The sequence below is a fragment of the Pagrus major genome, chromosome 14, assembly GCF_040436345.1.
Source record: "Pagrus major chromosome 14, Pma_NU_1.0".
Classification (NCBI taxonomy): Eukaryota; Metazoa; Chordata; class Actinopteri; order Spariformes; family Sparidae; genus Pagrus; species Pagrus major.
This window is the reverse complement of record NC_133228.1, coordinates 17,318,442-17,345,964: the sequence shown is the minus strand read 5'-3', so window position 1 is coordinate 17,345,964 and position 27,523 is coordinate 17,318,442. Positions and strand designations below refer to the sequence as shown.

The 27,523-nt window shown below is 42.6% G+C and overlaps 1 protein-coding gene across 1 annotated transcript in view; it reads right to left on the bottom strand.

Moving 5' to 3' along the window:
• The window catches only part of cacna2d1a (calcium channel, voltage-dependent, alpha 2/delta subunit 1a), an 89,109-nt gene that overhangs the window by 25,718 nt on the left and 35,868 nt on the right, over positions 1–27,523 (bottom strand). Inside the window, exons 4-16 of the mRNA XM_073481020.1 lie at positions 26,458–26,517; positions 22,688–22,723; positions 21,939–22,074; positions 10,758–10,889; positions 10,408–10,477; positions 9,550–9,600; positions 7,810–7,909; positions 3,087–3,245; positions 2,529–2,633; positions 2,357–2,435; positions 1,766–1,815; positions 1,520–1,609; positions 216–278 (exon numbers count right to left, since the gene is read on the bottom strand). Coding sequence (XP_073337121.1) covers positions 216–278; positions 1,520–1,609; positions 1,766–1,815; positions 2,357–2,435; positions 2,529–2,633; positions 3,087–3,245; positions 7,810–7,909; positions 9,550–9,600; positions 10,408–10,477; positions 10,758–10,889; positions 21,939–22,074; positions 22,688–22,723; positions 26,458–26,517 — 1,131 coding nt within the window. The remainder of the gene's footprint in view (positions 1–215; positions 279–1,519; positions 1,610–1,765; positions 1,816–2,356; positions 2,436–2,528; positions 2,634–3,086; positions 3,246–7,809; positions 7,910–9,549; positions 9,601–10,407; positions 10,478–10,757; positions 10,890–21,938; positions 22,075–22,687; positions 22,724–26,457; positions 26,518–27,523) is intronic.

Genomic DNA, 27,523 nt, shown 5'->3' with positions numbered 1-27,523 from the left:
TCTGGTAAACATTATGGTGTGTCACGAAACCCCAGACCTCAATTCTCTCAAGGGGTCAAAGAAAATGTATTCAGTCAGTCAACTGTAAGCTAGATGGATGCAAAAGACGGCAGGATGAGTCAACAAACTGAGATACAATCGAAGAGTAATTATCTGTAACATAAAAAAAAGTAAGAGTTATTAAAAGTGCGTCTTTTGAATAAATTAGGACCAACCTTTGTGCCCATGCCTGTCTTGTTGAAGACTGGCAGAGTTCCAGTGATCACCAGGCCGAGCTCCTGGAAGACCAAACACATTGAATAAACACGAGGTCATGGGCAAATCCATCATCTCAAAATAAGCGTTCATGGCATAAATCGACAGAATATATCATGGTGCGTCATCTTTTTTTGTGCGATTCCTCAGATTAATGGATCAAACTTCATTAAAGGTGCTATATGTAAGAATTGGCCAGCTGTTGTAGTTGTACTAAAAACAATAGGGAGGTCATATTGTCAGAGTAACAGCTAGTTGTCAGCTAGTTAGCTTGGTTAGCCATGCATCTAATGGTCAGGACTGGGAGCTCGGAGCAATAGAAAAGTGTTGGTGTTTACACTGTTAGCACAGGAGTAGGGCTAGCATGCTAACTTCAGTAGATACCTCTGCAACACAATATATAGGCATCACAATGTCAAAACTGTTATTTCTTCACATTCTGTTGATAATTTTAGTTCATTTTTGAATGTTTATGACTAAAATTCTTACATACTGCACCTTAAAGTTCTTTCTTGTGTTGGACTGAGGGCAGACTGGACGCTACAGTGACCCACTTTCACCTCTTTAGGTGCAAAGTGATATTACGAGCCAGAGCTAGCTGGTTAGCACGCTAACTTCAGGAGGTATGTCTGCAACACAAATATCGACGTCCTATACATGACGTCAAAACTGTTATTTCTTCACTCTCTGTTGATCATTTTTGTTATTTTTTTTATGTTTTAAACTAAAATTGTTACATTTTGCACCTTTAAATATCCAACACTGAAACCACACACATCTCATGGGCGTCACTGGGTCAGTAGAAAACCGAAAATAAGAATTTTCCAGTAACAAAAGGCAGAGACATTTCTGAGTTTGACCAGGTCACTACAGTCACAAATGTTGACAGCGTCTTATCAGTAAACGGATGACAATATCCAAACCATTTGGCTCCGTTTACGAGACTGCTTCCTTATCTACACTGTCGCCTAAATGTTAATCTTGACAGAATCATAATCACCACAAAAAAAAAAACGACTGATGCAACATTTGTTGAAGTAAAGTTAATCTGTCATTTCACAAACACTGCTGGAAGAGAGTTGAAGCTGAGTTTACCAGGATGACAAACAACAAATGCTGCAGATAATTGAACAAGACTTATCTCAAATTCTTCATCTGACACAAAACAGATTTCTTCTCATTCTTGCAGAACTACAAATGCCAGTCTTTTCCCACACTTGTCACATGTCTGTCTTTATATAAATATGTGTGCAACATAACGTACCAGTGCATCCAGGTAGACATTGGTCCACTGAACCTGCTTGGCCTTCCTGCTGTCCTTAACCATAGGCCTGCCCAAAACATCCAGGTACTCCTGCAAAAGACAGGAACAGAGGAGGGCTTCAGTTTTAATTTTCTACATGCACATCAGCCATTCCACCACAAGAGGGCACAATACACGTCTTGTTAAGTAAGTCATGGACAAATACGATGAGATGTGGTGGTGCTGTATGGGTGAATTTCAGTTTACCTGGGTATTGATCCTGGTGGCACCTATAGATGGGATCTCATAGTAGTACCCTGAGGCAAAGACATATCACAAGGATTTGCAAACAATCAGATAGTGTTGTGGGCGGGACATAGAATAGAATAGAATAGAATAGAATAAAATGCCTTTATTGTCATTGCACACAGTTGTACAATGAAACTTGCTGTGCAGTGCCTAAAAACGATACATTTCACACACACACACACACACACACACACACATACCTGTTAATAAATAAAAATACAAGTATAAAAAGAGCAAAGTGGCAACACATCAAGCACCGACTATGAAAAACAAATATCATTGCACATTGAGTGAGACCACAGAGTGGTGACTACAGATAGAGAAACGATGCTGCATCAGAGCCAAAGTAGTGCAATTAAATTAATTTGATTTATCAGTAATCAGACACAAAGATACCGTTAATCGGAAAAATGCTGAAAATCAGCCCTGATAATCCAACAAGTACCCCCCAAAAATGACTTAATTACAGTACTTTGAGTAGCTGTAATTAGTTACTTCCACCCCTGCACGTCAGATATGTGATGAGCTGCCTCGAACGCAACCTCGTACCTTTGTTAGAGCAGGCCATCCACTGTATTGGCCCTTTGTCGTAGTTGTGCTGACCGACTGAAAATGTAAAGATGCGCACCTGCGAGGAAAAGAACATCAGTAAACAAACAGATACATGTAAAAAATAAAAAAAGCAAAGACAGCTGTATTCTGCTGTCAGAATACATCCTACCGCTTGCTTAGGATTGTGTTGTTTGAAGATCTCCTCTGCCTTCTCCTCTCCCCCGTCAGTGAAGAGCATGATGATCTTGTTACAGTTGGCCCGTGACACATTCACCTAGGAGATACGAAAGTATTTTGTATTTTAACCACAGTTTTATTTAAGGAGACTGAACAACAACTGGCTGAAGGAGTGGTTGCAAGCGAAACATGAACTCCTGCACTGATACATAAATCTGTAATGTCCAAAAACATCCAGAAGAGGTCGACACATACTCACTCTTCAGGAGAACACCACTAGGATTGAGTTGTCAGTGTGTTCTCTGCTCCATCATTATTTTCATAATTGAATGAAATTGATAAATTAAATGAACATGAATTATATCAGACTGTTAAATAGGTTTCACAGGGTTTCATCAAGCTTCTGGGTCAGTCTGCATATTTTAAGGAGCATTAAACACAACAGATTGACAGCGATATCCTCAACGTTACCATCCCTGCACACACACACACTCCTACGCCCTTATGTTAGTCAAACGTTCCACCACGCATGCCCACGCCAACACTTTACCGCTGCGAGCTGCTCGAACGCCATCTCAAAGCCGCCTTTGTAGTTGGTGATACCCTTGGCGGTGATTTTATCCACATCTGCTTTCAGCTTCATCTTGTTGCGGACGTTGGCCTGCACCAGGTTCTGAAAGCACGACGCGTGGTTGGCTTTGTCGTTGAACTGGAGGGGAAGAGGGAAGGAGGGATGATGGGAAGTGGAGGGAAGGCACTTGTACATATTTTCTGTTAAATATGTGGCCTGGTTTCCCTTCATTTTGGAGTCATGCAGTGTCCCTAAACACATAGGATGCACTTAATAAGGTATTTAAAGAGAGAGATTAAATTGATTCCATTTGAGATCACAAAGTAAACAGACTACTTTAACAACACTTTAACTTCTCGGCTTTGCTGACGCAAAACTCTGTCATGTGTTAAATGAAATCAGTCTTAATCAAATCTGTACAGACCGAAGGGAGCTGTAGGAGCAGAAGGAAGGATTGGCAGGAGAGCAGGTAGGGATGTGAAAACAGTGGCATAAGGAGGTAAAAAAAAGAAACAACAGCCAAGCTTGATTATGGAAGAATTATGCCATAGAGACAGAAACCAATGGTAACTAGTTAAGGTACATTTAGACAGCTCTACATTTAAAATATCTTCTGATTAATATCTGTGAATAGTTAATGTGGAGGAACAGATGGAACCCTATTACACACAAATATAATCCTATACACACACACACACACACAGCATCTATGGAGGACTGGGACATGGCTCATTAATACCCAACATCTGTTTTGGCCTTGACTGCAATCATGATCATGTTCAAAACACACACAGTCTCAGACGTGTGCGCACACACACACACACACACAAGAGGTGCACAAATATCGCCTTTACCGTGCTGTTAAAATGTCTTGCTACTTAAATTTTAATTTCACGTACGCATCACTGATCTGATAAACTATTTGTTTGTCTTTAAAGGGCAACTCAATTTTACACATTAAAGTGTGTTTACAGGTCTTGGCGAGTACTACTGTATATGAAAAAAAGTAGTATAAAGTCCTTTTACTGGCTCTAGAGCAAACTACATGTTATCTAATAAACTGCCTCTGGTGATGTTACTGAGAGGCAAAGCTGCATTGTGGGTAATGTAGGCACATTGCATTCCTATAACAGTGTTTAACACTCATTATGGACAGTTTAACAACAAATGATCACAATGATATCACTTTTTTAAACTCCACTCCTACATTACCCACAATGCAACTCTGACTTATCAGATTACATGCAGCTTCCTCTGGAGCCACAAAAGGCTTTACACTACTTTTTTCTTCACATATGCAGTAGCACTCCCCAAGGCCTGTGAACACACTTTAATGTGTAAAATTGGTGGAGTTACCCTTTAATAACATTCACTTAGATCTGCATAAGTGCTACGGTGAATTGTACCTTTCTGCAGAGATCATCTAAAAGTTTTAAGGGGACTTCTCGAGCTGAAAACAAAGATCTGACATAAAAATGTCAAACACGGGTGACAAAATGATAGAAGAAGCACTAGAAAGAGACCGAAGCGTCGTCGTCTCTGAGTTCAATGACGAGGGCAACTACAAAGACGAGTCATTTTCAGTTGACAGCCAGTGTTGTCAGCTTATAAAAGACAATCAGCACTTTTAAGTGAGTTTTCAAAGTGTAACAGAGGCAAAGTAGCCCATATATTCTAGGTGCAGAAGCAAAAGAATAAATGTTTAATTGGAACAGAAATAAAAAAGATCACAGTGGTTAATAATCTCCGTTAAACAAAAAATGATACATGATAAGAAGAACACAAAATCCAGGATCTACAAGCAAGGGGCCATGTGTCACCTCTTTGCTATTTTTTCTCTATCTGCATGGGTTTATGTTGTTGGAACGCCAAAGGAGCTCACGATAACCGCTTCCAACTACTCAACATGTTGGCGGACGTTTCAGGGCAAATACTGCCAAGACATTCGTCCTCTAAACAGACGCACGCCTACACACACACACGCGCGCTAATATAAACCATGGTGAGTTAGAACTTCATCTAACTCATAAAACACATCTTAAAATATCTCAGACACAGTAATAAAAGCTCAGCGGAGCAGCATACTGTATGTGACATATATATATGTTCTTCATTGGCAAGACATTGCTTATATACATTCACCCTAAAAACACACAAAACCTTGTTATCTTGGAGGGATCTGGCCAGAAATACATGAATCCACACACAACAAAACCCAATCGCTTTAATTACACTATTTGATTCTGAAAGGTCATCACAGATTGAACCTTCGAAAAGCTTCTAAATGCTTCTGGAAGGCCCATAAACTGAGCCGGACGCCATCAATATATTTATTACACTGCTGCCTGATTTCATTAACTTCGAAAGCCCGATCACTTAGCTGATTTGAAAGCTCCAAACAAAAACATAAACCACCGCTTTATTAAGGAAAGTGAAGGAAAATGTAATTAATGGTTCGTTTGGAAAGTTAGAAGTAATTTATGTTCCCTCCCATTAGGAGGAAGGACAAAAAGGAGGCAAACAAAGATTAAGAAGGAGGTTTCAGAGAGTGCGGGCACATCCATGATCCTGTGCCAAAGAAGTGAGCGACTGGAGCGAGACATTTTTTTGCAGCCAGATACCCACCCGTATGCTAAAGTCTTGAAAACGGGTTACTGTACGAGGCGAAGAGGAAGCTGGTTATGCGCACATAACGTATGTATCGCATGAATGGAGAGGGCAATGCCTGCATTCTTACCCAACGCCACAGAAGTTTAAGAAAGACGAGGCGAGACATAAAAGATGACAAAGATAAAAGAGGAGGGAAGCTGTCAATGTCAAAGTCCTCCATTTACGGGAATTGAGCGTCTGCTCCTTCTGGCAGCACGTTATTGTTGTCGGTGATCGCCCGGTTGACCTGTCCTTTTAACAGCAATGGGGGACTTTTAATTCAGTTACACAGAACGAATGTTATTTTGTTCTTGTGCAATCTAATTTCTCAGAGAAGGCACAAATGTTATTTACTGAGAGGGTGATACAAGGACATTCTGGCAGCAGGAGTCATCTCGTTTTCATTACTGTCAGTGTGTTTGAGACTTTTTCTCATTTGTCCAATCAGATTACAAAAAAAAATAAAAGTGCAGGACCTTCTCGTGTTTTTTAGATAGCAACATTAACAACATCAACTAACTGGTCGTGCATAGCCAGACTCCACAGCGCCGTCTCAGCGCTTGAGAAGAGTCTGGCTGCGCCAATTGTGCATCCTTAAGGCCCGCCCATTTTCACTCTGTGGTCCAATAACAGCTGAGCAAACTAGGATGAACCTCAGTCAACTTTGTACGGACACATCACATTGGATGTAGTCACATCTTGGGTTAGCAAATGTTAGCAAAACAATAGTTTAACGTCTGTCACCAGCAATAAATGCATAGAGTACTTCATTGATGCGAAGAAGGGTATAAGGGGACGTAACCACGTAATGTAGTCTTTGCTGTTAGCTTCTTGAAGCTACATTGCCTGACTCTAATCTAATTAAAACTGCGGCACCCTGCTAAATCCAAACGGGACCAGCATCGCCATTTTTGTTATTGTCAAGTTTGTCCAACCTAGCAACAGTAACTAAGGGGGGCGGGATGTAGTATTGGTCAATTGTCATTCTGATATAGGGGGAAAAACAATCAGGCTTTGTTTACATTTCTTTAAACCAATCGCAATCATCTTGGGCGGTGCTAAACATGTCGGAGCGACGGCGCACGCTTCCCTACATCCATTATCGTTTTGGAGGTGAGCCCTGGGATTACAATGGCAAACCAGGTTAGTGTTAGTCTAACTTGCCATTTTTAGCGTGTAGGTTGTTAGCCTTGGGGGTTGTTGTCGTTTCATGTAGCCGCAGGGATTTTGAAAAAGGAAGGAATAGCACCGGAATTCGGCACCCAGTAACAGGCTACATCCAGTAAATAAGACTAGCTACAGACAGCAGCATTTGGCGTTGGCTCAAAATCAAGTTAGAGTGGCACCCTACACATTTCAGCCCCGGAGATAATGTCCAGTGTGATTGCCTCTAATATGTCTTCTGGAGTACTCGCAATTTCCTCCAAAACCACTGAAACCAGTATGATTTTTCTTTCCGCAACTAAAATTGCTCGGAAGCACGAATACGCCCTCGGCAGCCTGCTATTGAGCTTTAAATGATGATGGATGAATATTTCCTCAATCCCCATGTCAGTAACTCCTTTGATGCCTCAGATTCCTCTGGGCTTTTCCATAACATGCCACTGATTCAAAGTGTGGGTCATAAATAAAGCACACAGTCATTCGTCAAAGTTATCTCGTGGCACTTCAGGGTTCGCTCAAGCTGTGTCATCTGTTCGCTCTATTAGGCACACATACTTGTATTCGACTGTGATGCTCTTGAGACATGCACCCCTTCATAAGCATGAGCGCATCCATGCAGCTACAATAAAGATTCATCCATGTGCAGTACATTAAGTCACTCAAAAGGTCACTGCCACGTTAAAACGGTGACGCAAACAACAGCCAAGCCACAAATACTGTATGTCCACATTAACATTCAGCAATGTGTGCACCTGCAAATCCAATACATAAAACAAATACATACATTGTGATAGAAGTGATAGAAAGTTGAGTATTTCAACATTCAAATATTATTTTACGTGTTCCTTACTGGTGATTAAATGAAAGCATGAGCCGTGTGAATACTCACAAAGAGCACGTTCACGAAGTCGTCGTCGGAGAGCGTCTCCAGCATTTTGCCGACGGACTGTCGGATGAGTTTGAGGGTGAGGCCTGACACGCTGCCGCTCCTGCAGTTTCGAACAAAGATACGTTTTACAACGAAAATCAATATCACAGCATTAAAAAAAAGAAAGAGAAAAGAAACGTCCCCGCTGGTTTAAGTGGACATTAAAATGCAGGGGCGAGTCTTACTGAAATTGATCCTCACGAAACAGTGGCACAAAGCTTTTTAACTGCACCTCTGCCTGCTCGCCCCACTTTCCTCTTGTGAAATAATCTGAGCATTTCAAGTGATTTCCTGGAAGTTTGTGCCTGTGCTTTTCAGTTGCCGCTACAGCCAAAGAATGAAACGAATAGACGGATAAATAAACCTTGCCCTTTGATTGTGTACGAGACGACTGGACATTTGGCTCGATCAGTGCACTGAAGCAAGGGTCAGGCGCAACTGTCATTGCCATCTTTAAAGCCTTCTGCCTGCAGGGCAAAAAGACTATTCGTGAGCTATAAGCAGAGATATCACATGCCATCATCATGTCTCAGCTAATGACCTGTACACAAACTGAGAATGCTTGTATAGAATGAATAATAAACTAGAAATGCAAGAGCGAGTGGATCTATAAATATGCCTCTTACTTGGTTCCTGCAGGTAAAAGAAAAGATAAATGGGTAGTGGAGTTCCTTTAATGTTCTTTTCATCCAAGCTTTAAATGTCTAATAAGCCTCATCAATCCTCCGTCTGCCAATTACCAGAGCTGTGTTAGGAGTTGACTGCAAGTGGACAAATCGAGTTTTTCATTCATCACAGAGCGTTGTCATTTAGCCCTGCTGCTGTTGCCAAGTGTGCCATTTGTCATGAAACACCACCTGAAAATCCAGACGAATCACGCAGCCGAGAAAACACAACACGCGCGATCACGTGTTCGTGCCTGCAGCATGTTTAGTATATATACTGTAGCTCCACTGGTTGTGATCATGAAAACTGTTGAAAGGTTAAAAAAAAATAGACTGATATGGAAATGCAATTAGAGAGGCTTTAAAGGGCTTGTGTTATTTAATGCTTCTTATAAATGTCCATAAAAAGACCGGTAATAAATCCTTCCTCCCCCATGTTAGCAGACAGTACATGCGCCAAACCAAAAACTCAAAGTACAGGTCAAATAATGTTTTACCAAAGATGGCGTCATCATTTAAGGTAGTTCTCGTCGTGCTAATGTACATTCAAGTGTTTATTATTCAGATAAGTTTGGTTTTAAATAGTTTTTGGATGATATAAAAAGGGGATGTGACGTCATGATTGACAGCTGAGGCCTGCTTGTGTTTGATCGGACTTTGCGGACATGATCCGGTACATGTCAGTGTACTGTGAAATCAGAAAATTGTGTGACTCTTAAAAACAACCTGATCAAACTGCTGTCATGACAGATATCACTTCAGAATCTTCTGAATATCTTATCTCTTCTAACCCTAAAACCTTTAAGGCGAAAAATCACAAGAAGAAACAACTGGACCGGAACTGATGAAGTGGCCCAATACACTGACTGCTTTTTGTTCATCAGTGTCACACGAGCGCAGAGACAGCTGCGGTGAGCACGTCGCAGCAGCGCCCGGCGGGGTGAGGCCAGTCTCAGAGCTAGCATCGGGGGCCTTCTGGCACGCAAAAGCAAATAAAATCTGACTGTAACAGATGAATCATAGGGTTGTCACTCACGCATCCACCAGGATCAGCATGTCCTTGGGTGACGCTGCCCCCTGAATGTACCTGGTGAGTAATCACAGACACACACACACACACAAAGGTTGCAGATATTGAGCAGCGTAAAGGATTTACAAGTACACAGGAGTGGAAGAGCAAACGGCCACAGACACACAGGCAATTAATATAATGTAGAAATCCTTTTTTAATCTAATTTATAAGGAATCAACACAACACAGACACAGAAATGGGCACACATAACAGTTATGAGACTATTTTTCAGTCTCGTTACTCTGATCTCTTGTAGAGCGAGTAAACAAATATCACTTTCTCTCATTTGAATCTAAAATCAATCAGACCTTTGTATTCTTTCATTAGCTCCCGTCTCCCGTTTCTTTAATAAACAAACAGTTGCATATCTTTGTTCAGAGTTTGAGTGCTAAGTAGCTGATGGGGCTTTTGAGGCTAATGAAATTTAATAACACAGTTAAAAGAATCGGTGGCTTCCAGCCAGATTTTAATCATTTTTAGGAGACTAATGAAGCTTTTGTGTTGGTACCCTTTGATCTGCAGTGGCTTAATCATCACAGCGCTCTGATGTGTTTGTTTGAGCGGGTTCGACTTTGTTCACAGTCCTGGATCTGATCGCTTTAAACTGTGCGTGTGTCCAGACGCTCCTATGTGTAATCGTGTTTGTGCAACATGCAAATACAGTTCTTGCAAATGAATGTTTTAATATCGTAACATTTACACAGGTAGATTGAACGAGCCTCGTGTCTGCCCTTGACAAAACACTGGAGAGACGACTTACAATGAGATGATTAGAGGCACAGAAACAAGACTGCACCTCCCACAACCAGTGTCCACACTCACCACGGTCGTCTGCGCACGTCGTAGAGGTCGATCTTATGGGGTAAATTGCTCGAGTTGGTCCAAGGGGATGCTGGGATTCGACAGAAGGGGAAAAAAGAATAATATTTTGGTTCCTGCCAACTGATGCCAATTTTGATACTTAGCACACAGATTTCCCCAAAAAATGTCGACCTAATCCTTTAATGCAATCTTATGTAGATGATGATGATTTGAGACTTTTCTCACAGCTGTTGTGGCTCTTTTTAAGCGCAAAGTCACAAGAAAGAGTTTTAACAAAGTCTGAGCGACAGCAACACAGTGTGACAGAAAGTCTGTCGGAGAACCCCCCCATTGGCTACTGGGCTGCTCACCTGGGTAGTACCGAGCCATTCCGGTGGCAGAGCCAAACACCTGCCAGAGGAGTGACGGATCTTCCTCTTTGTTTTTCCGGAAAACATCCTCCAAGGCCTCTGTCCAATTTAGCTCATTCAAAATGATGGTAGCTGGAACACACACACACACAAACACACACACATACACATACACACACACACACACACACATAAAAAAAGATAAAATGAGTCATATTGTATTTGTACAGAAGTACAAAATCATAAAAATCACACAAGCACAAAATGTCAAGGCTTTTCAAAAATCATTTACTCGGAAAAAGCTATTCTGAAGAAGGAGAAACCGTGCTCGAAGGTCTAAGACACACACACACACACACACACACAGATTTGCCAGTATTAGGCTACTGACATTGACGGCTAAGAGGAAGCTTCCTCACTGATATTGAAACTGACGTCAATCTGCTGTGATGAGAAATTTTCCATTTCTTTTACTTTTTTGCTCTCCAAACACACACCGAAATGTACAGAAAGAAAGGAGGGAGGCAAAAACAGAATTATTCAATTTGATATTTCTGGAAATAAGACAAAACCATCTACCGGGAACTCGGGGGACAGACATACAGTAAACGTTTTGTTTACCTGTTTGTCTGCAGGAGCTCTTACTGGCTTAATGCTCCGACAATCTAGTTTGATCGAAAAAGGCAGCGCTCTGCCTGGGAGAGTGGGCTGCATGTCAAAGTGATTGCATGACTCATACTTGCATGTGTGTGTGTGTGTGTGTGTAGATGCCCCCATCAATTTGTGTGTGTGCTTTTGTGAGAGCAACCAGATTAAACGCACAACAAGCCACAGCGACAATAAAAAAACGAAACAACCGGGGCGAGGCAGGAGGTCCGGGGGTTTTGCTGAGGAGTCGTATGTGACAGACGACTTGAAGCTGTGTGGTTGAAAGTGAGTTATGGCGAGTTAGTGTGAGGCACCTGTACTCGTAACGCAGTTAGAGAATTAAATTGACAACTCAGCAGGAAGGGGAGAGAGAGAAGAGGCAGAAGCAACGCAGAGTGAGCGAGGGAGAGAGAAGACATTTCATTTAACTCTTGGGTAGTGACTGCGTTGACCTGAGAAAATCCTCAGTGTTTTGTAATTTCAGTCAAATGAGAACACACAGGCGTCACAAACATGCTGTTAGAGTCACTGTAACTCAGATCTCTATTCACGTTTACATAATTTGGACTTCTCTTTAGCATCATCAGGTGTGTTTTGTCTGTAAATCTACAGCACATAGGCTAAAAACAAGACTCTATATGGAATGCATTTATAAATTAATACATTTTTATCGACATTCTGATCAAAAAAAACAAAATATACTGTATATACATAGATGTAAATATATGTAAATTTCACTTTTATGTGTACTCTTGATACTTAAGTACCATTATTGCCCAAAAAAGTTACTATTGATATTTAAAAACATTAATATCAGATATTTTCATATACTTTTCATACATGTTGTGGTAGCTGAGTGCTCAGTATTTGCTATGAAAGGTTTTCGGCAAAAGAACAACATTTTCAAGTTGTCGAGTGTCGAATGATGACATTTCTGAGAACCCGGTGTCACGCCCCACCCTTAGGCGACAATATATGGGGCAACAACACTTTTATTGTCATCAGAAAGACAATAAGCTAAAGCATAACAGAACAAAGTCCTAGGCTGAGAGGCATGACCAGCATCACACTGAAGCTGGCACAGGAGCTTATAGGTGCCTCCTCTTTCAGGCCAGCTGGACCTCGTTGACCAACAATCAGGGCAGAGCTAGAGAGGACAGCACAACCACACACAGCCGTAACACCAGCAAAACCAAAAAGGGTTAGTTTGAATGAAAGTGCCATCAAGAAAAACTTAGTGTTCTCTTTTAACAATGTTCAGCAATAAAGCCCAGAAAAACATCCCCCAACCTCCCAACTCCCGGCTCCTCACTCCTCCCCACCCTTCCTTTACCAAGAATCTACTTCCATGCTTTGTAGGATAAAGATGGAGTTTACACCGGGCCTTAGATGGCTCCCTGTGGTATTGTAGAGGAAAGCGTGTCCCAATGATAAGTGCTGACAATTTGTTCAGGCCTGATCTGTCTGGTCCCCCAGGATGGCCCTTAATGGATTAATCCTGCTGGTTTCCGTGACATCAGTTACAAAAAGTCTCACAGTAACAAGACCTCACACAGGAATCATTGGTATTTTTTCCCCCCACACAACTAACAAGGAAAGAGCACATTCAGTATTTCATTGGCTCACCAGCTGCCACCGTGGGAACCCAACGGAGTGACCGAACCATTAGGTGATGGCGAGGAAGGAGACAAAATAATAAATCTGTTTTTATGTGTTTCCTTAGATGCAGGCACACATCACACACCCCCAGATGAAGAGACCAGACATCATCGATGAGCCCTTAGCGACAATATCAAAGGCGTGGCAAGGCAGCTTCCTCTAATCGCAGCCAAATACGAAAACAAATCACCGTTTCTGTTAACACATCCGTCTCTGTGACGATGTGTCTGTTTGGCTCGAGGTCACCGTGATGAGGGGAATAAATGAGAAGTTTCACCGCAGCAACGCGAGCACCGGTCAGCTCCATTTGTCAGGAGTGTTATCGTGGCCGGAGGGACTTTTGGGGTGTGTGTGTGTGTGTGTGTGCATATTAAGAGCTACAAACATGGATATATTACCAGCGCTGTGAAGAAAATCTGGATTTCTGTGAAACAGTTTTTCTTCAAGGGTTGTGAAAAATGAAATGATAAATAATAAAGCAATGTCCATGAATTTTTGAATGTTCTACAAATTGGTTTTCTGCTTTGAGATTCTGTTTTCGCTCTGATGAGAGCTGAGAAAAGACACAACATAATGAGTGAGCAGAGGGAGACAGAAGATGAAATGAAGTAGAGGAGTGAGGAAGCCGCTGGCAGTCGTTCTTTTTGTGAAGTTACTTTTATTACCTTATTAAAATACATTTTTCTTACAAATAGCACCTTTAAGATTTTAAACAAATTAAAATGTGTTCTACAATCAGCAATACAACTATAGCGGTAAATATAGCAGTGCAGTGTGGTTGGAGTTTAGGCTTTTTGTTAGTGAATAAATGATATAACTTCAACAAGTTCTTGTCCTCCTTGCTACCTGCTGATTAAATTCAAGTAGCCCCTGAGTTAGAGACAGCTTTGACCCAGGCTCACTTAAGATGGACTGACCTTTAAGCTGGACTGGCTATCTATTCCCATTTTAGCGACAAGACACTATCAAGATCTTCCACCTGTGTGGGCCTGTCATGCAACAGCGGTTGCAATTAAGACTTACTGAAGTTGGAGAAAACGCTCTCCAAACTAGCATCCTCGCTAACTGTCACTTGAGCTTCGTACCGTACGTGTCAGTTAGGAAGCTTGTTAGCTGACTGGCACCGCTCAGCCCATTCAGAAGTATTTTTAGTAATGACTCATTTCTCACAAACATCCTCAAACTTTTCCTCTTTGTGAATGTTTTATATATTTGGACACTACAGTGAAAGTGGATGGTGCCGTACGGCTTGTAGGCTTTGAGAGCTTCCTTCATTTTGGACTGAGGACAGAGGTCAACAACAACGCATTAATTACTGGATTTGTTGAACTTGACGTGACAAATTAGTGTACTTCTGCTTTGCCTCCAGTGGTGAATCTAATTAAACTTGCCATCGTAAAAGGCGGTAAGATATTTAGTCAACAAATTACAAGTATGCATTTTGTTTGGCACTTCCATTAACTGGTCAAGCCAAGTAGGAAATCGTTTCATAGATAATTGTTGGTAACAGGTTGGTTTCAGTATTGAGCATTTTACAGCTCAGACGACTGAAATATAATTGTTTCAGTTGATTATAAATTCTGCAAAGATGCCCAGCCATGCCTGCCTCATAAATCACACTATTCAAATATCACATGGTTAACAAGTAAAGACAAGTGAGATAAAAAAAATGAATGATTCATGGGGCGAGAAGACTTGGGAGCTGAATATGGAAAAGAAGATACTAAATATTCCCTGTGAGGCATGTAGATGCTTTCAAAAACAAATCAAACAGGATTCTGGCAGTGACTGATGAGGGTGACGGCGATGGGAGGAGGTGAGGGTGAGGAGGGAAAGCTGCACGGTGCCATGCCAAGTGATGCCCTGCGGTGTTCCCTGTCATCAGCTAGCTGGTGGCTGAAACCGCCTGTGCATTTGAAAGTAATTACACGCTGAGGGCTGTAGTGGCGAGAACGTGCAATCATCGTATCAGAAGGGGCCCTATACCCGATGATACGTCGCCGCTCACTTCTGATAGTGACGTGAGCACCATCGCATCCCGTTGCAGGGCATTCACTCAGCGCTGACATCCACTTAGCTTCCTTCTCAAGATCACCAGGATAACAAAGACTAGACACATAATTCATCTTTCCACCAACACACAGTTTCTTGTGTCTTGTCAGATGTGTATGACGCACATCAAGACTCTTTCTTATTGTTTTCCATGAATGCCCACAAGACACGACACTCTCCTACATCCCAGCATCAACGCGTCTCCAGAAACAATTCAGTCGCGTTCACCCCCAAGATTGCACGACCCGTCCACGATGCTATGTCACGCAGCTGGCGTGTGTTGCATTGAAGACTTTGCATCGCAGAGCACCTGGAAATCCTTACATAACACAAATTCTCACCATTCATTTTCTGTAATTTGGATGAGGTGTTGGATGGAGGGATGTGGGCAACAAGAGCACTAAACTCTGCAGAGAGAGCTGAGGGTAACAGGGCTTCACAAGAGTGAGGTGAGCTTCAGCTGAGCTGTGGATCTGCTGCACACAACACTATTTTTCTGTGCTTGCTGCACCCAGCCAATCCTGACCGGCATGGACTGAATCCAAACATGATCTATTCAGGCATGATGCTACAATCGTTGGTATAATCTGCCTGAAAAACTAAGATGAGGTCCCCGCCTTCACAAACACACAAGGGGGCAGAAGAGTTAAAGATGACAGGAAAGGAGGAAAGATGTTGCCAACTGTACTCCAAGAGTCGTTAGAAGTGTTCAGATGATCTTTTGAAGCCATATACTGTGAAATGGTGATAGAGAAGTCTTTAGCCAAATAATCATAAGCTCACAACAGGGACAGCACATATTTGAAGTAAAAAACAACAACAACCTACAAACGGAGGAAGAAGATCAAACGTACTACTTAAATATTAACAAGATCAGACAAACTATTTACATATTTATGATCCGTGGAACACCCTGATTCAGAGCGGAAGAGTGAGAGAGAGGCTCAGACAAACTATTAACATATTTACAGGCTCCATTACAGGGAAAAGTTTCAGAGCGGGAGAGTCACGTAACCATAGGAAGTCACTACAACTGAACTCACACGGCCGCGGTGAGTCGTGTCCTCCCCCACATGCCACACCTACTGACAGCCTGCACACGACGCAAGAGGGGGAGAGACCCCTGATCTCTGCTCTCTCTCTCTGATTACTCTGAGCAGCGTGCATGGGAATGACTTACAAAATCATATACGTGAATATAATTGTTGGCTTTTTGCTGATGGTCAGAATAAGTCGCCGTATTTGTTGCTGCTGAGAGGGTCCCAAAAGTTGCTGAATCTAGTTGCAGTCAGTAGCATATCGGCTCTTTATTAGTCACTTCCAAGCACATATCAATGCCTTATTCTGCATCATCATACTCTACAACTGCTGGGCTGTTAACTAAGAGTTTTCCCTCAATAACTTCATAACTTCCTTTTTACTGTTTATTCATAGTGAGTACACAAATTAGGGTCTTAAAATGCTCTGCTTGTGCTCAGTATGGGCCTATTAAGGTGATAGTACCATAAGAATAATTATTTCCCTTGATGATACTTGAATGTGGTCTATAACCCGACCAGATGGATTGCTTGACAAGGTGGTTTGTTTCACAGAGCCATCTGCCACTACAAACTGTTTGAAAAAGAGCAAGTGCTTTCAAAAACTCCCAAGACGAACTATCTGCCTATCAAAGGCAAACTGTAAGCAGTCAGATCAAGAGGAGCCCACTGGTAAATCAAACCTTTATCAAAGCCAGTGGGGATAACAGCGTAATGTCTCTCCATAGAGAGAAGCCTTCAGTGTTGAATAAACTCTCCTGTAAGCGATGCTAGCAGCAGCGCTAACCTCTTGAGAAGCCGCCATTGTTGTTGTCACTTCACTTGCTCTTGTGAGAGGTGGTGTAGTATCTGCTTGCAGCTATGTAAGATTTATGACTGTAATACGACAATGGTGAGATGAAACTTTGTTTTCGTGCCGTACCGCCAGACTATAGAGCTCAGTTCATCCTCAGCAATCTGACATAAAAAATAGTTTCAATTATATTACTTATTCGGCCCAGATGAGTCAGAATCCAATTGATTGACAGGCATTATGAATAACTATAACCACGAAAAAGAAACAGTCAATCTTCTCACTGATGTTGTTGTTTGCTTATAGGTCATTTAGAGTCATCAGCATTCAAACAAGACAAGTTTTATAACCAGTTTAAAGTTCCTTGTTTAACATTTCATAGTAGTAATGTACCCTAATGTAAAGTGTTCCCTCAGTAAATGCTGAGTGTAGTTAGAAGTATGTGTGACAACAACACACTCATAGCAGCTACGGCTAGAGGCACCCAGCACTCACACGTACTTAAGTACCATGATTATTTGTGTAGCATGACAAAGCTGTCGAGGTCATGAACGTGAGAAAAGCCCTTTTGGTAATCTCAAGTGCAATTACTCCCATAATACACACACTGATGACCGTCCAACTATACAGTACGTGACATTGGGGAAATCTCTTTCATTACTTTCATAGAAGTTTTATGGGTAGGTAAAGTAATTTTGTCTGGAAACCGTCTGGCATGGAGGGGAATCCAAATGCGACTCCCAATCACCTGATTAGAACATTCTGGGAAGGCGTCCAACCTGTCGTAAGGACACAGGTCGCAGACATAATGATGGTGAGAGAGGGGGTAGGAAGAGGGAAGGAAGGACGAATGGGGATGAAGATGCTTCAGAGTTTGGCAGCCAGCTCCGTAAACGAAATCGGACGTGTATCAAGTGGCACAAGAGTGCAAAAAGAAGGGAAAAAAATCAATTTATACGCTGTGAGCTTTGCCACAGGGACCGTGACTTCACCACAAACACGCTCACATACACAGTGTCACAGTATCTCAGCACGTCACAGTGTGTGTGTGTCTCGGGCTGACAGGTGCCACACAGAGTTGATGCAAACGGGCATCAGATGAGCCTCGGATCTCCTGCCAAGGCCGCGACGCTCTCCTCTCATCTCCTCTCATCGCGTCCACGCCAATCTGCCTAATGAGCGAGAAGACACGCACACTCAGGGACGGGATCCATATACAGTACAGTAGGTGCATGCGATGTGACACGCACGCATGACGGCCCTCACACCCCAAGTGTTTCTTCCTCCATCTATCGCTGCTCTCACACAGATAAAACACTGACTCATCTCTGGCGTGCATGCACACACACACATAAACAGGATAATGAATCCCAGTCTGACCACCCACACTGGATCTGCAGGGAGAATAGATTCCAATCAGCAGGACTAATGCGGGGGAGAGAGACAGTAGCACATTTGTCTTCACACACCCCGCTATTAATATGCCTAATAAAGTGGAGCAAGGGATGAGGGCTGGGTGGAGTGAAGGGGTAGATGTGGAGGCAAAGACGGAAGGGATGAAAAAATGAGCAAATATGATAAAATAAGTAGGGAAGAAGGGACGGTTAAGGAGAAATAGGGAAAAAAAGAGGAGGTGGATTGGATGATAGGGGGTGGGGGTGGTGGAGAAAGTCCACAGCAATCAAAGAAGAAGAGGTGGATGACACATCTCTCCTTCAGCATCAGTACAACCCACAAGGACACCAGCATTGTCCAAACAAAGTCCCCCTAATTAAGTTACCAATCTTTCCTCCACACAACAAGATAGAACACCAGGGCGTGTCTCAGCATGTGTGTCTCCACACACACACACACACACACACACATATATTTGAATACACATTGCCATGGCAACGCTGACAGTGCCGGCCAGCCGGAGTGGCATCGATGTGGCAGCCCGTCCTTGGAGAAACAGAGAGAGAGAGAGTAGGAGAGTGGGAACACCAGCCTAGCTTTGCCACTTGTCTAATTAGAGCCCCGCCCGGAGTCCACGCTCCTCCACCTGTCTGAGGCAAAACACCCTGCAAGCTAGAATGCCGCAGTAAAGAAAAGTTTAAATATTGGAGTATTAAATAGTCGTGCGTCAAAATTTCGAAAAAAAAGAAAAGAAAAAAATGGGCTTTGAGATATCTGCCGCCTGAAAATAATGAAAATTGGAAATTTTATTTATGGCTGTCAACACAATGAAAGATTACAAACAAAAAATCAACAGCATCAGTATCATTCTGGATAATTCCAAACAAAACAATCTGAATTCCCATCAAGATTTAGATCAGTATAAAGTATGCAACTGGACCCAAGAGGCAATTAGCTTAGCTTAGCTTAGCTTTGCTTAACTCTTATTTATTTCTGTGTAAGAGTTCTGCCGGTTGGTTCTAGTTTCCAAAAAGGTTTGTGAGCCAATAGGATGTCAACGTGTTTTGGTCAGCATCAACAGTCTGCAGCTGGGCCCATAAGGCAATTAGCTTAGCTTAACTTAATTAGACTGGAAGCGGAGGGAAACAGCTGACCTGGGTCTTTTGTTAAAAAAAAGTCTGCAATTACATTTCATCTTGTTTGTTCAATCTGTGCACAAACCAAAATGTGAAAACAAAAGGTTGTGGTTTCACAAGGAGTAAGGTGCTGTCATTATTGTCACGGCCCCAGGAGCAGTGCTGGCTTTAATCAATACGAGGGACTGTTGAATAATGAGCAGCAGCCACTTAGCTTAGCTTAGCACACAAACTGGTAACTCACTTTGTTTTTTGTACGGAATAAAGACACAAAAAAGATGTACATAAAAAAGGGAGTTAGTGAGCTTTAAAGCTTTATGTGGATCTTATGATCTTTGGACGGACACAGACCAGCTGTTTCCCCAGTTTTCCAGTTCTTGTGCTAAGCTGGCTGTAGCTTCACATTCATGTGGCAGGCATTATTGTAGTGCCAATCCAGATGGACAGACAGACCGACCGACAGACAGACAGACAGACAGACAGAAGGAGACAGAGGTCATATATAGCTGCAGAAAGACAGAAAATGACAAACGGATGAATCACATTAGGAAACCCCCCCTCCTCTACCACCCAAACCCACCCCCCGCCTTTTCATCATTATAACTGTTGCTTGTAAAAATAACTAAGTGCATTTGGCCATTTGGCAATGACAAAACTGTCTGCACAGTCAGAGGCCTCCTAGGCCCGTCGCTCTGCGCATTTATGGTCCAAATTATGCGGAGTGACTCACTGGATAAAGGCACTGAAGTCACTGCATTCAGCAAACCCAGTGTGACGATCAGTACGGAAATTGATATTGAATGCTCAATCAATGCCAGGGTGGATATTAGCTTATGCCTGGGTATGAGGAATTCATTTAACCTCTTTAAAGCATGCTACAGTCATGTCTTGTTAAATGTGGCGTGAAACATGTGAAATGTCTCCATCCCTTTATACTGTAAGTGTGCGTATTATACAAAAGTGTGTCTGCGAGGAAGGGCGTGACCTGTGCGTCACGGTTTTGTATGTATGTATTAAGACATGCCTGAATCCTCATTTCCAACCATATGTGTGTTTGTGTGCGTCACTCCGTCCTTGCAATATACGTAGCGTCCTCGAACAAGAGGCGAATAACCCAGAGGATATGTTTGTGTGTGTGCATGTGTGTGAGGTCAAGTATGCTATGCTCCGGTTAGGGTTAGTAGTCATCCATCCATACATTAGTCCAGTTTGTTTCTGCCAAGGGAGCTTGTGCTTGTTTAACATATCGCTGTTGTCTGAACACTGTGAATTTTGTATGATAATGTTTCACGTCTGACGCCATAAGGTCGTAATGGATAACACTCCGATTATGTGTCTCGCAAATTTGTCTAATACAGTTTAAGGCCTGGCTTCATTCTGTAACAGCATTCTTTATTACATCAGATTTCATTACCGTAAGCCAAATCTAGTTTGAGTGGTGGCCTGACTAGTGCGTTTTCCTGCTTCATGTCCAATACATGCAATACAGGGAGAGGCTGCAGGAGGAGTGGATGGACAATTATCCCGATGAAGTTAAAGCCCTGTATGTGATTAACTTTAGATCAGCTTCCAGTTAGAAAATGGCATCAGCGGTAAGGGAGTCGAGGAGGGTATGGCATGGCAAAAAGAAGAAATCAGAGAAACGCGATAACCTCATATAAATGATGTTATCTGATCCCTCTATCGGCATTATTCCTGAACTAACTAGTACTAAGCAACCATTTTGACATGTTGATGGCCCTAGATCAAAAGTAAAGGGGCATTAAAGTCATTATGGTTCATCCTCTGGGTAACTTGCATATCTGTACCAACTTCTGTGGCTTCCGGAGTAATTTCACAAGAACAACAGGAGTACAAATTTCATCCTCACGGAGGCACTAAGAGTAAAAGTCAGGGGATCACCAAAGTCATTAGGATTCATCCTCCTGGGACCATGAATGCCTGTCGAGATTTTTATTGCAATACATCCGTCCCAATGCCAGCTTTATTGCCATGCTACTGGTGAGGCTAACATTTAATTTTTACTGCACAACTCTGGGTTTATAAGATGAAAAGAATAACCAAGTGACAGTCCAAAAGGCCTCAAGCGAGCACAAATCACCCACAAAAGACCTTCCAATGAAACTGTCCCAAAGGTCAGCAGGGTTAGCGATGAACAGGAGAGAAAGGAGCAGCTGGTGACCAGGGCAAAGAGGGTGCTGGCCAGTGGGTTGTTGGAATCAGGGCTATATATAGACTAACATGGCCTGGCCTTGGTTATGGGACTGTACACCGCAGACAGCGCTTGGAGGCTGAGCTCCACATCATGGGAACGTACACTGTAGATACTGGACATAGTGGTGACAGGGATGAAGAGAGACAGATAGCAGGGTGGGAGCTGGTGGTGGCTATATATTACTATTTATAACACTGGGATGTGTGGATTTGAAAGAGAAATGCACATTTGTGTGTTGCAACTTACAGCCTTCATATATATCCGTAGGGATGTGGACGGCGGAGGTGTTGTACGAGACGAGTCGTTTGAAGTCGGGGTCTATCTCGAAGTCATCTGGAATATATCGGTTCCTCGTTTTCTTCAAATTCTCTGTCTGATTAAGCTGTAAAAAAAGGGAAAAAAGGCATTTTTTGTTGTTGTTTTGCTTAATAAAGGTCTGTACGTGTGTGTACACCCTCGGTTTGTAAACACACTGTATATGCAGCTTCTTGTTGCTGTGAATGACAAGGTGTCAATGTTGAGTACTCACTGAAATGTCACAACTGACAGATAAAGATGGAGAAACTGAATTTTAGGCAGTGAAACATTAACCCAGGCATCCAGATAGAAAGAGAAAGAGGGGAGAGGGGCTGTCAGTCAAATACAGAGTGACATTAGTGTGCTGTGGGTGTGTGGCTCTTTCCCACCGGGACAGTGGAGGGGAATTAGATGCTGATCCCTGTTTATAAGAGCAGACAGATGACGTCTGGGGCCTGGGGATGCGTTCGGTGTCTCATGCGTTCTCATGTGTTTCTGAGTATGGGGTCCAAAAACATGTAGTGATCCTTATGCATGCAACACAAACATTGACTTCTTTTCGCTGATTCTTACAAGCTATCAATAAAACATACTATCAGGTTTGTTGCCATGGTAATAATCTCTAGAGGGCCTGATATGGGTTGCTTGCAGTTACAGTGTGACAGAAAATCAGAATAGTGGGAACAAGTTGTACTTACATCCTCTTTGGCGTTGTAGTAAGCGATTTTGTCCAGCTGCAAAAGAATTAAAGACAAATTGGAAAAGATGAACAAATAGAAGAATCGCACATCATCGAAAGGAAACTTTACCAGGCTAAAAAACAGCATTTTACTGCCTTCTCTGGTTGAAAGTTTCAATGTTCGACCTCTAAATATAATCAACCTTCGGTGACGAATGAGGTTTGGTGCTTTGCCGCAGCTGTGACCACACCCAACAGTGATGTTACAGTTAGCTGACACAATCAGGAGTAAACCTCTGCATCACTTCATCAAGGGGAGAAGTCGCGAGAGGTCGGTAAAAACAAGATTTCCAGCTACTGGTAAGTTGCTCTTTAAAGCCACAACTCAGTGTGCAAGTCTCCAAACGGGGGACAAAGGATCAAATCCTGGACTGAACAAACAACATACCAGAAATGATCTTGGAGCATCGGCAGGCTAAATTGTTACATTTGCTCTCGAGAGTTGTGAAAATGTCAGAATACCATTAAAGAGTGTCCTGGGAGAATACAATCAGCAAACTGAGTGGAAAAGTTGACATTTTAACATGTGGCGTAGGTTAAGTGTGTGAAAAATCGAAAGGTTTTAATCTCAAAGAAGCATGAACATAATTAACACTCCATCCCCAAATAACTGCAATAATCTGGCCATTAGTTTTCACAGACACAGTGTCTTAGACGAGTAAACAAAACTATCATACAAGTTACATCTGCAACTGTGGATCTAACCTGAACCGAGCAGGGCGGCGGTCCGTGTTTGACGCTGAGGATCAGTGATGTAGGTGGTGTTGTTTTGATCTCACACTGCTGCGCTCCCTGTCAGTACACATGCTAGCAGGGCGCTAACGAGCTAGCCATAGATGCCGACATAAGGATGCCTCGGAGCCACGGAGCTGGTTCACTGACTCTCACCACCTGCCTACCACTTCTGGAGCTGCAAGCCGACTGGATGGCAACTCAAAGAGACCTGTGACTTCTCGTGCGACTGCCGCCGTTAACCTCGGCTTTAACAGTTTGAAATTAGCCCACAATAAGCGATTAAGCTGTGGGAACTGTGCCAAAAGCTAGCATCTGCTCTCTGTTTTGACTGTTATATCAGAAGACGTGTAAGTTCAACTCTATGTGCAAAGAGTAGTTGTGATGCACGCATGCAGATCCAAACAAAAACATACACACAATACAGCTGATAACAGGATGTCATGATGTTTTCTGTCAGGTCAAGTTTCTGCAAATAATGCGCACCTTCAGAGGCGATGATAACACTTAGGTCACACCATCACACCCTTCGGGGGAGGAGGCTACTGTGCGCAAGAACACTTAATGTGTGAGAGATGGAGAACAGCATATAGGGAGGGGAAGGGTTGAGAAAATAAACGAAGCCATTACTTGTGTGGCATATTGTTGTGGGTGTGATGTGTACTGCCAAATCAGTCTGGACGAGAAGATGCTTGTTAAAGTACTTGCGATCCAGTCTCTGGCAGGTGTAACTGCAGTTCATGTCTACATTTGTAAAAACCTGATGACTCATTCAATATGCCATCCACTCGCTGACAAACTCCAAGACGATCTGCAAACACCAGCGACGGCGCTTTTCCCTCGCATTCGCAGCAGCTGCAAACATTGGCCCGTCGATGGAGTCGTAAAAGGTTGACACCGGCTTTAATGCTTCTTATTTTCGACGGCGCCACCTTCAGACTCACTCATACATAAAAACTGAGAACTAATATAAATGTAATCAAATGCAAGAACAGCTTGGCCAGAGTCGTCATGTTACACTGAGCAGATGCATACAAGTGTGTGGTCCTCTTGCTGCAGTCACACCTTTAAAGTGTTTAAAAGTCAGCGGGGAGAGGTGCCCAGTGGTACTGACCCAGTTACTGAAGGTGACGTTGAACAGAGGCATGCGCGTAAACACACACACACACACTCCACTGGGCACCTCAAATACTCATAAGTTACTGTGATACAAATCCATATATGTTTACATTTTTTACATTATCAACAGAATGTGAAGAAATAAATGTTTTGATGTCATGTCAAAGATGTCTATGTATTATGTTACAGAGATATCCACTGAAGTTAGCATGCTAACCAGCTAGCCGTGTCTCATAATACCATACATGGGACTCAAGTCATTTTTTCTTGATAAAGTCGAGTCAAGTCTCAGATCAAGTCTTACTACTTTGGTGATGGTATAGCTCAGGCCTCCGAGGATGGGCGCTGTCCTACCTCCCTCTCGCTACTCTCCTACGTCACGTCTCTCCTGTCCTCGCCTGAACCCGCCCTGTATTCTTATTCTTTTCCCCCAGAGTCAGACTCCTGTCAAAGCCGCTGTGAATCACTTCAGTATTGTATTTCCTGTTGTCAAAGTGGCATTCGTAACTGAGCTAAGTAGCCAACGGCAGCTACATTCAGCAGCAGACTCCTGAACATATCCTCCATGCTTGTCATTATCATGTAGCAACTACAACTTGCATTTCATAGTGCAACCTGTAGACTGACAAATAAATGAACCCTGAACCTTGAACATGTGTGTGCACGGCGTACATTGGCTGCTATTTCGAAAAGGCTAAAGGCTGATACAGAATGACACGTACTCTGTGTGCAACGAAGGTACGCACAGGTTCATGTGGGGCTAAGCTGAGCGTCAGAGACTAGCCTGAGGCCGACACAACACCGTCTGCAGGAACATGCTACAAACATGCTACAGCTGTGTAGTGAGGAGATTTTTATCTGTCAACTGTAGCATTTGGGCATATCTATGGCAAAGCTACATAGCTAGCAGCAGCGTCGGCGCAAACCAGTGAGACTAGTAAGAACTTAACTTTGTATTTGAGTCCCATTATCAGCATTTATCACCCATCTGTGCCTAATTACAATCCCCATAACATTAAAGGATAAGTTCACCTGAAAACAAAAATTCTGTCATTACCTGCTCACAACAAATGGAGAGTCGAGTGCATGGTGGTATGTAGATAATAAGCACATTTTAACTTTTAGGTGTACTTATCCTTTAACCATTTAATTACATTCACTAGTAATACAGCAGATAGATGAATCAATCCCTCGAGAGGATTTTTCAAGACTTTGAATAATGGGAAACTTCTAATGGAAAGGAATCATTAAGGTTTGGCAAACAACGCTGAAGAGTTTTTTAAGTTAATATTCTAAGTGGCGAGGTTGGATTTCTTTGAAGTTCTTCCACCACAGCATGCACACACAATATCATTTGTCATTTGTTAAACGGCTGCCAAGAGCGCAAGGCTTTTCCTCATTGCAAAGCAGTGGAAGGAAATTTGCAATCTGCATTCATTATGAGAAGGCGGGAGCTAAAACACAGCATGAGTGGACGTGAACAGCTGAATTCTCAGAGAGTGGAACGGGGCACTGCATTCATTGGACCAGTAATTGAATGTGTAAAATAATAGTGTGTTCAAAGTATTTGCTGTACATCCTTTCTTAATGTATCCTTAATACAATGATTAATGAGAGTGAGCAGTGTGTGTGTGCGTCCGTTCATCATAAGCATGCCTGGTTATTTTTTGCCTATTATGTAAAATAATGAAATTCAATCTCATATAAAGTCATTACAGCACCGTTGTCATTGTAATGAGATTTGCCATCCAATTATTACAATCATATTGGATCATGAATAACATGTCCCCTCCCCCTCGGCTCCTCTCATGGAGTTCGCGGCACCGCTTGATCTGTATGTAACGCAGCCAGCGTTAATGAACATATCAGCTCGCTCACCTCGCTGTCGTCCCTCCACTCGTGCTCCATTTGGTACTTTTCTGCTTCTGCAGCCAGCCTCTGAGAGGAGAAAGAGAGAGAGACATACAATATGTTACACCATGTTTTACACCAGACTTGCACTTTGTCCAAGTGGAGGAGTTTTTTTTTTTTGCATTAGCTGATGAAGAAATTTGAAAGAGTTGGCACTGATTTTCATACAGAGGAAAATATGCATTAATTAGATATAAGAGTTACATGTAAATCAGAGCTGCAATGATAAGTCGATTAGTTAGCCTTGTCCCGTCCTGGTCCTGGTGTAAACACCAACACTCCCCTGGTCCTCCGAGCTCCTAGTGTATCACCAGATCAACAGCAGCTACAGTAAGCAGCAGATAGCTGTTACCCTGGTGATAGATTTGAAGGTATGATGTCTACGTATTTTGTTGCAGAGATATCTACTGAAGTTAGCATGCTAACCACTTAGTCCAGTCCCAGTATAAAGCTTCTGTGCTAGCAATGTAAACACCAACATTTCCCTGGAGCTCCAAGCTCCCAGTCCGGTTCACCAGATGAAAAGCTAACTGAGCTAACTAGCTAGCGGCTGCTACAGTTGGCAGCAGTTAGCAGTTACCCTGGTGATACGTTTAAAGTTATGATGTCCACGTTTTTTGTTGTAGAGATATCTACTGAAGTTAGCATGCTAAACACTTAGCCCGGTCCCAGTAGTAGCAGGAGTTACCAGTTATTCTGGTGATATGTTGCCCTCTGATTGTCTTTAGTATGAATTCGACAGGTGGCCAGTTCTTACATATTGCCCCTTTAATGAAGAGTTATTTTTGGTTCTTCTCGGAAATTGTGATGAGCATTTTTCAAGTCATGATATATAACCCTAAGGTAGCTCAAAGAGGGTGATGCTCACGCAGGAGCAGTGTTTCCTAGAGAGAATACCTTATTTCCTCCAAGCAGGTGTGAATCAGGACTGGCTGCAACGTTGTGCTAAAATTAGGCAGACACCTTTTCCATCTTTTCCCAGATCTGGTCCTAATGACTAGGTTAATGGGTTTATAATGGGCCCAGCTTTTAA